This window comes from Crocodylus porosus, unplaced genomic scaffold, assembly GCF_001723895.1.
Source record: "Crocodylus porosus isolate Cpor-Errol unplaced genomic scaffold, CroPor_comp1, whole genome shotgun sequence".
Lineage (NCBI taxonomy): Eukaryota > Metazoa > Chordata > Crocodylia > Crocodylidae > Crocodylus > Crocodylus porosus.
The window spans coordinates 23,027,589-23,037,417 of NW_017728950.1; the positions used below are offsets into that span (position 1 = coordinate 23,027,589).

A 9,829-nucleotide genomic window follows, 5' to 3' on the forward strand; every position below is an offset into this window, starting at 1 on the left:
GCTGGGGGGATGCTCTGCAAGGCAAGAGGGGGTGTTGCTGCTAAAGCCAGCAAGCTGGGTAGGCAAGTAACAGATTTGTCAGCTCCTAGCTACATGCCTGCTCTCCAGCCCTCTGGCAGCAGCTCAGAGCTATGCATGTTACAGAGAATATTATCCCTGAACATGCCACTGTTCCCATTGCATGCTACCTTTAACATTCCTTAAAGTTAGCAGGTACTAATTGAAATGTGGAAGCACACCCTTAGTACTTCTGTCAGCTCCTTTTTCATTGCCAGCTGAGAGAGACATTCTCCATGACACAATACAGCTTCATCAGTCTGAAAAATTCAACATTTTAACTGCTTTGACCTAATTTTTGTGAGTCTGTCATCAGGATTTATAGTTATGTATGTAGCAACCTTGGGTTTTGTCAGTAAAAATAACTGAAGGAGAAATTAAGATGATTTTGTGCTAAGTGATGTATTCTGAACAACTTCTAAATATTAGCACTTTGTAATTTTTATCTCCCTCACTGCTTTTGACTCATTGCTTGTTCATATCAAAAGTGCATTTCCTATTGTATATCTAGGTGCCATACTTTATTAACTGGGAGCTTTTTTCTAGCAGAGCAAAGTAGAATTAAATTGCTAAGGTACATGTTGAATCATAGAAAATAGAGCTGGACGGAGTCTCCAGGGGTCATCTAGTCCAGCCTCCTGCCTCAAGCAGGATCATCCCTATCCAGACCACCCCATACAAATCCCGATCTAACCTATTACTAAAACTACACAATCAACCCTGTCACAACTGCAAGGTATAGCACTCTAAACTGCCACAGGTAAAGCAGCTGGGCTGTGGTGGTTAGTGGCTGCATCTACAGGAGATGCTGACTGCACAGTAGCCTGATACTACTGTACAGTAGCATTGCATAGCAAAAACAGAGACACGGCCCTACTGCACAGTAGTATTAGGCTACTGTGTAGTAGCATCACAAAAAAAGGCGTTCCATGTAGATGCGGCCAGCGTCCTGCTCAAGGGTTGTTATAATGTGCTTGAGAGAGATGCTACATCTCATCCCACCTTGTGGAATAGTTGGTATAATGGGTTGCTTACTTGTAGTTATTTACTCATAAAATGCCTTTTTGTACCAGATCAAGTTCAGGATTGGTTAGGTACCTGGTAAATGAAGACAGCATTGGATTTGAATTGCATTGAAATTTCTGTGTGCCTAATTTGTATTGTTCAATTGTTTAAGAAAACCTGGGATTCTTGACAGTGGAAGATTGTAATCGTGAAGGTGCCAGCTTTCCTTTGTGTCAAACCATTGTCTATCTCTTTGCTAATTTGTACAAGTCAGCAGTTCATATTGGATCTTCTTTCAATAGTGTTTTATAGCAGGGGTGCCTAGCCCATTTGGCTCTGCAGGCTGGTTTATAAAGGTCTATAAAGCTTCCTGTGTCTATAAAGTAGTGCTTTGCTTTATAACAGAGGTTGGCAAAGTGTGGCTTGTGGGTTGAATGTGGCCTGTGGAGCCACTGGATCCAGCCTGTGGAGCTGCAGGACTTTCTTTGTGCCTGCTTCCACAATGGGGCTGAGCAGCAAGGAGTTGCACTACAGCCAGAGATCTGGGAGCTGTGCCCATGCCCCTGCTGCTTCTCTCCCTCCTACCCTCCTCCTTCCTCAAGGCTACATCATGGGACTTAGCCTCCAGATGGAGGGGAGCAGGAAGCCAGAAGTTGGGGGCGAGGAGGTAGAGAAAAGCAGTAGTGGCAGTGGCATGGGAAAAGCTTCCAGCTGCCTGGCCCCAGCACACTTCCTTCCTGGCTGGAAGCTGCACTTTCACAGTGTCAGGGAAGCAAGGAACTGGGAGTAGTGGTGGCAGCACAGGCATCAGTTCCTAGCTGTGTGGCTCTGGCGGGGGTGCAGCTTGAAAAAGGATGCTGACCCTTGCTTTAGAGTATACAATCTTGAAGCCCTGAAAGAAACACAGTCCATTTCTATAAGTGACTTATACATATGTTATAAAAAATAAAAGGGTTGAGTGCATGTGGATTGTAAGATCAGTCCCCTAGATCATCACTATCACATTTATTTTCTGGAGTAACATTCTGTTCAAAGTGAGTTGAGGTGGCAAATTCGTTTCTTCTATCAATCATTAAGGGTATTTTCTGTGCTTGATTTCTGCAGTCTAAGTTTGATAGCCTGGATCCAGAACTCCTGAATTCTCAAGTTTCTAAATATGCCAAATTTGTAAATCAGTTGGAAAAAGGTTTACCACCTAATAATATAGTGCCACGACTCAAAGAGAAGGTAGAAAAGATGAAAGACAAGGTAAGATGTGAATTTCAAACTACCTTCCAAAAACATGAAATTGAAACATACAAGTGAATTTTAAATGGTCATAGTTTCATAGTAGCTAGGGTCAGGAGGGACCTGAACAGATCATCTAGCCTGACCCCTACCACAGGCAAGAATGAATCCTGGGTTCACAAGACCCCAGACAGGTGATCACCCAACCTCCTCTTGAATTTGCCCAAGGTAAGGGGCGAGGACCACTTCCCTGGGAAGCTGGTTCCAGATTTTGGCAACCCTAACTGTAAAATATTGCCTTATGATCTCTAACCTAAACCTATTCTCCATCAGCTTATTACCATTGTTCCTTGTCACCGTTGTTCCTGGTCTTCGGAGATTGCTTTGTTTTCTGTTATTCCTTCAGAGGCAAATTGGAAAAGGCGATGGGGATTTTTTGTCTCTGAAAGTTGAAACATTTCAAACAAACGAAAAGAAATCGGGGAAAAAATACTTTATTCTAAAAACATGATGAAAAGGTTGAAATTTAAATTGTGACCACTTCTAGTCATTAACTCTATTTGAAAGGCATACTTTGAGAGAAGTCTAAGTTTGCAAGATAAGCTTAATAAACTTAATAGGAGAAAAAGGTAATATTCTGGTTGGTTTGCTTTTTCAGGTCCCAGTCATCACAGACCTAAGAAACCCCTTTTTGAAACCAAGACACTGGACAGTTCTGGAGCAAGTAGTTAATGCAACGCTGCTTGATCTGGAAAATCCATTATCTTTGGCAAGACTTGTTGAACTCAGTATATTTGACTTCGCTCAGGAAATTCAGGATGTTTCTGGGCAAGCATCTGGAGAAGCCTCTTTAGAAACAATGCTCAAGAAGGTAACTTGTATGAGCAAATTACTGGTTTTGTTTTTCACACAACATGTTCTAAACTTTAACCATTATATTAACTATTAAAAAAAAAATCTCTCTTTCTCGTAATTACAGTTCACAGAATTTAAGTACCATGTTAATAATAAGTAGAAGTTTTTATTTGAACAAAATATAAAGCAAAAGTGCAATATCTGTTGTATTGCCCCATGCTCTTCCATGGGACATGTTCAGGAAGGGTTTACTAATACAAGAACTCATCCTGCAGCTGCACTGTCCATGTAACTTTCTTTGGCAAAGAATATTGGACTCACAGAAGGGAACATATGGTTTTTCTGTCTCTTCTGATTTAATGAGTGTCAATCAGTAAGTTTGTGCTGATGCCATGTTTTGGCATGTAACAGCTCTATGAAACTTAGCATGATTGTAAGCAGACAAAACACAAGTCATGTTTATTATAGCTCTGTTCATAATGAGAAGAGAAAAACTTGATGCATGCATGTTCAAAGGAAAAAGACAAAGTTAGAAGTGATTTTTTCCTTCTCTCTCCCAACAAGAGACAGAACAAGGAGCAGTGGTCTCAGGTTGCAGCAAGGGAAGTTTAAGCTGGATATTTGGAAAAGCTCTCTCACTAGGAGGGTGGTAAAGCACTGGAACAGATTACCTAGAGAGGTGGTGGAATCTCCATCCTTGGAGGTTTATAAAGCTTGGCTTAACAAAGCCCTGGCTGGGATGATCTAGTTGGAGATAGTCCTGCTTTGAGCAGGAGGTTGGATTAGATGACCTCCTGAGGTCCCTTCCAACCCTCACTTTCTATGATTCTATAATTCTAAGAGATATGAAACACCATAAAATAACAGCCATTTGGCCATATCTGTTTACATAAAATCTACTTTTCATTAATCAAAATTAGATCATTTACCTTTCATTTAATTTGGAAAGTCTAGTATTTATTATTGTAAGGAGATTTACAAGGTTTATAATTTTTTCAATGAGGTGGAAGATGCTTGGAAAACTACTGAATTCATTGTTCTTCCACATCGTGATTCTAAAGACGTTTTCATCCTTGGTGGCACAGATGACCTTCAAGTAAGTAACTGTTGCTACTTAAAAGTTGGGTGAGGATGTTAGCAGCAATTATTACATTTATAAGGTCCTGGGTAATGTCTAGTAGTGGTTTTTGTTGGTGAAATATTACCCTACCACATGGCAAATTTTAAATTCACATTTTTTAGCCATCTGTTTTCAAGGTAAGAAATAGTTTGTAGTTTATATAGACATTCAGCTATGTTGGTTACCACTGCAGTATCTGGACAGCCTTGTTGTAACAACTGCTGCCCCACAAGCAGTTAATGTGCAACCTGTGGGCCTGGATGGCCTTATGGTAGGTCCATGCACTGCCTGTGTAGCTCACTATTGATTTCAGTGGGGGTTGTACTCTGCCAGCTACCCACACAGTGTGTAGCCCATGCAGTGTGTGACCCAAGGTCACATGCCAGCAGCACATGTAGCGCTGAAGTTGAAGAGCCCTGCGTCATGGTATGTAATTTCTGTTAATGTACACATGATAAGGGTTTTGCCTAATGTTAAACATTAAACCCAAGACATGTAATGTGCCCCTGTTTTGCAGCTGGCTACACACAGGTAAACATTTGCTTAGGACTGACACAGGTGGTTGGGGCTCACTTGTGCAGGGCTGTTTGAAAGATCAGAACCAAATTTCCTGTTATTTAGAAAAAGTATTATAAAACTTGCTTAACTTAGCCAAACTTGAATTCAGTTTAGGCAATAAACAATATGTATTGAAAACAGCACAGCATCGTTCTTCCATTATCAAGGTTGTTAGGGCTGGGGGCCACAGGCCTGCCCAGCCACATGCTGTGTAGGAGGTGCAACCCCCTAGGCGACATACCACTTGGGCTGCACGCCATATTGTGCTACGTGCTCCTCCCTACTGCACCTCACTGTATAGCTCCCTTCCAGCCCGCCGTGTGATAGGAACTGTCTCCAGAGGATAACCATGGCACCCCTTTGAGCAGGGGCGGGCAAAATAGCTCCCACAGGCCAGACTGGCTTGCCAGGCAATTTCATCTGGCCCGTGGCCAGGTACCCACCAATTAAGTGTATCCGGCTTGGCTCATAGCTGCCCTTGCTGCACTCCACATGGGGTGGAGCCCCACCCACTCCCACCAGGGCAGCACACTACACTCCCACCCTCACCTGCAGGAGGGCCCCAGCCCTGGTTAATGGGCACAATTTGCATGCAGGGCTGCTGCTACAGCTGTTGCAGGCGCCTGGGGACCTGCTTGGCTCCCCTGGCATCCATCAGCTCCTCCTCCTGTCCCTGCTCCAGTACTCCAGGCACCAGATAGGGAAGCGGCAGCAGGTGGTGGGGAGGGGAAGGTGCAGCTGGGCAGAAGTGTGTGACCCGCATTGGGGCCAAGGCAGGGTGACGGGAGCAAAAAGCCCAGATTCACGGGAGCATGGGGCCCAGGCTGATGGGACTCCCTGTGGCTCACATGCAGCTCCTGGGACTCAGCTGGGAGCTGCTCATGATGGAGGCAGCGGTGGCCTGGCCCTGCTCCATGCCCCCATGTGCAGCTCCCAGGACTTTGTGGGCATGGCATGGAGCCCTGTGTAGTGAATCCTGGCTAGCTGGGCCCTGCTTCCTGCCACCCAGGCTGCAGGGAGTGGAGCTAAGCTGCCAGCTCCATTATGTGGGGCTCCCCACAGCAGTGCATAGCTCCGGCAGAATGCCAGGAGCTGCATGTGAACCATGGGGAGCCCCATGTGATGGACCTGGCAGCTGGGCCCTGCTCCCTGCCACCACATGCAGCTCCCAGGACTTGGCCAGAACTGTGCACTGCCAGGGGGCTCCGTCTTCCATGCGTCATGAATGTCCCAAGGGCCTGCTGCTGCTACTGCCAGCAGCGGAGGCTGTGCACCATGGAGGAGGATGTGTGGGAAGCAGGCCCTACATGCCAAACACCACCATACCCACAAACCCCTACACCCCCCCATGTCCCCCGCATCCCTCGACAAACCCCACATACACCCACATCTCACCACACCCACATACCCCACACACTCCATACACCCCTTCCACACAGTATACAAAAGTAAGACTTTATTTTGAGCTATTTTGCAATCACCTCTATATACACTATGCATGCACGCATGCACACGCACACACACATATAAATCAGGCCAAAATATTTTTTAAAATTAAATTAAACTACGTTCTAGTCGGTGTTTGATTTTTAGTATATGGTTTGGTTATTTTCTGGTTCCAAGACAGCACCCCTGCCCCCTCCCAAAAGGACTACTCCTGGGGGCAAGGGGAGGGAGTTTCAGGGCAAAGTCAGGGGTTAGGCGCTGGACTTCTGGTCCCAAGATGGTGATCAGAGGGTGAGGCACCTGTCAAAGAGTGGGGCTTTCTTTACGGTCCTCAACAGCTCACCAAAACTTGTTAAGTGGCCCTCCAGCCAAAGTAGTTGCTAACTCCTGTACTAGAGGACATTCCAATTCCTGTCCTGCCCTGTTGGTCTCTCAGCCACTGCCGTAAGTTTGTCTGCCATCCTTGACATGTAGATAAGATATGGGAGGCTGCCATCCAAGACCAGAGTAAACCCTTGATGCTTCCTTCTTTCTTGCTCATCGCTGAGTGGCCTCCTTCTGGCCCAGATCCCCATTTCCTCGTTATGCTTCTAGCTTTTCCCTCACCTACGGGCTCCCAGGCCCTGCCTCACTTCCCTTTTTGTCTCTGGGCTTGCCAGCCTTCCCTCTGGATCATGTGTCTCAGGTCCTTTGTTCCACCCCCTATACCTGGCAAGCATCCATCGGCTCTACCAATATCAAACATGGCCCTGTGGGCTCTAATTGTGACCCTCTAGGCTTTGACCACATTAAGGAGCTCTCTGTTTGTTGGGCCCCTGGCACTTGCAGAGTGTGACTCCCTCCCCTGCAGTCCCTCTGGGGCCCAGAACCTAGCTGGGTACACCCCCTCCCCCTCCCACCCTCTTTGCCTTCAGTCTCTCTGGACCACTGGGTGCAGGCCACTCTTTCCCTTTAATGCTGAATCCCAGGACCTGCCTCTGTCTCTCTCTCCTCTATTCAGCTTTAGCCCTGGAGAGCTGCCTGGCTTCCAGACCCTGACAGGGCACTTTATTTTCCTGCACTCCACTTGTCTTTAGTCCCACACAACAGCCTATGTGACACACGGTGGTAGATCTTTTTATTTGGGCCTTCACCTCTCCCTTAATCTATGTGTCATCAACCCCATGCCACCAACCTACTTGGGTCCCAGACCCTTGTAGGGCTCTTTCCCTGTGCCTTAGCCTCTCCTATCAGAGGATGTATCCCAGGATAGGATCCCTGACTAACTTCCCAACCATCCCAAATGGCCTGTCACGATAGAATCAGCTCAACTTAACTGTACTTACCTCAAGGAGGAATCCTGCAGTTCCTTCCTCCTTCACAGTCAGGGCCACTAGTCTTCAAGGCCAGGCTCAAGGGCTTCCTTTTCCACCCTGATTAATTATTGCTCTGGCCTGCTGCTTTACCTCCTTTTAACTGCTGCCTGCCTCCCCTGGCAACAGAGTGACTGCCCTGCAGCAAGGTATCTGTGGGCTGCACTCTCTCACTTGAAGTAGCAGGGATAGGTGTATTTTTCCCTAGGTTGCATTGAGCCATGTGGCCCTCCCCCTGTGGTGACACACAGCAGGTGACCTCCTCTCTACTACAGAAGCTGAAGGAGGGTAGGGGAGCCTGGAGATCCATGTAGCGGTTGCAGGATAGTTATGGGGGGAGTGGGACCTGGACCAGGAGCCTGGGGGTTGTTGGTTAACCCCTCCGGGTTGGATGTAGACTACAGGCTACTAGCTGGACAGCTCTGGCCTAGAAAATAACTGACAGGCTGTTTACTTCTTATTTGAGGTCTTGCTTGATGACAGCACTATTACCGTAGCAACTATCGCCTCCTCAAGATATGTGGGTCCTCTCAAAGCACGAGTAGATGAATGGCAAAAACAGTTGTCCTTATTCAGTCAAACACTGGTGAGTAATAAATGACAACATAATTTGGAGGGCTTAGCAGGAGTCTCTTTAAGAGTGTCATGGTAGAGTGCCGCCTTATTTAAAATGCCAAATATGTACAAATAGCTGAAAGGAAATCTACTAAAATCAGTTGAAAAAAGAAGGTCATGCCAGGTTACTGTACATGATTAGGTTCTTTATGAACCTGCAAAGATGACAGCTTGCAAACTAGTTGGGGATAGACCTGCAGTAAAAAAATCTCACAGGAAAGCTGAGCTGCTTCAACTCTTTGCTGTGATTTTTATTTTAAAAGGTGCTGCTTTGCTGTAGCATCAACTGAGCATCCTCAACCCACTGCAAATTAAGCAGGTTGCAAATAACGTGGATAGAAATGATGTGTGTTTTATTGTGTCTTTATTCATTGTATGGTCATAGGGGAAATCATCTATACTTTGTCAATGGTTTTCACAAGCAATTCAAATAACAGTGAACTTATATTTGTTTAAGGCAAGGATTTCCCAGAGGGGTGTCTTTTATTGGACCAACTATATAATTGGAATAATGTTAAACAAGCTTTTGAGTGCAAGACATCTTATATTTATTTAAATTTCACCGTAAAATTGTTACTTAGGTGGCAAGTATGGCTTTCAGAAACAGGCAGCATATGTTGGCGGCATATGTTGGCTTAAGGTTGGCTCCAACATATGGAGCCAACCCTAAGATCCATAGTGAGAGTGTTCACAATTTATTAGGGTTAGGTAATTGGTCAAATATCACTCAGAAATTGTAAAAAATTGCCAATAGGTCCAAACAATATACAGAAAAACCACAAATTTTCCATTACGAATTATGTAAAAAAAAATTTAAAAATCATATTTCTGTCAAGAAAATGATAAAAAAATTAGGTTTTTTTCCCTAAAATTGCTGTAATCTTTGACTGTTCAAAAACGTGCATTTGATTGGCCAATTGACAATATTTGACCATTTAATTGACTGACTTGCCAGCCCTACAATTTATGATACTAGTTCTTTTCTGGACCTCAGGAGAAGCAGGTAGGTTTAGCTGCAAGGGTCAGATACAAGAACTAAGCATCCTGGAGAGTAGGGAAGGTGATGACCTGTTATGGCAATGGAGAGTGAGATTGGCCTGGAAAGTTTGATATATGCTATTTCCCACCAGAAGTGTGTTGCTGGGAAGTATTCTGGGGTGTATACATGTCACTGAAATTGATTAGTTGTGGTATGGTATGACATCTGTCAGTATTGTAGGGTTTGCTAGTGCTTGTCTGCCTGGCAGACCTTGGCTCTGGATCACCAGGTCTGCCAGGAAGTGAATCTTACGTTTTTCTCTCCTGCCACGACTTTGATGACCTTTATATTCCTGGGATCCAATGCCCACGGTGATCCTGCCTGGTCTTGATCCCTGTGTCTTTTGTGGGGCTCCAAACCTCCCCTTTACTCCAGGCTAACCTCTCCAGATGGTGTTTTATGATGTTTTTCCGCAGCCAAGTTGCAGTGCTGCCAGTAAACTTCTCTGCGCCCCAGGGTGTCCTAGTGCCTTGTCTGGGTACACCCTTCCAGGGGCCAGTCTTGTCTGTGCTCAAACAAAATTAAAAAAAAGACAACAAAAGAAATCACAGAACC

General features: G+C 45.4%; 1 protein-coding gene across 1 annotated transcript in view; it reads left to right on the forward strand.

The window, feature by feature from the left end:
- Positions 1 to 9,829, forward strand: part of DNAH6 (dynein axonemal heavy chain 6) — a 244,646-nt gene that overhangs the window by 51,627 nt on the left and 183,190 nt on the right. Inside the window, exons 18-21 of the mRNA XM_019555221.1 lie at positions 2,167 to 2,310; positions 2,948 to 3,160; positions 4,148 to 4,240; positions 8,087 to 8,206. Of these exons, the coding sequence (XP_019410766.1) occupies positions 2,167 to 2,310; positions 2,948 to 3,160; positions 4,148 to 4,240; positions 8,087 to 8,206 (570 nt within the window). The remainder of the gene's footprint in view (positions 1 to 2,166; positions 2,311 to 2,947; positions 3,161 to 4,147; positions 4,241 to 8,086; positions 8,207 to 9,829) is intronic.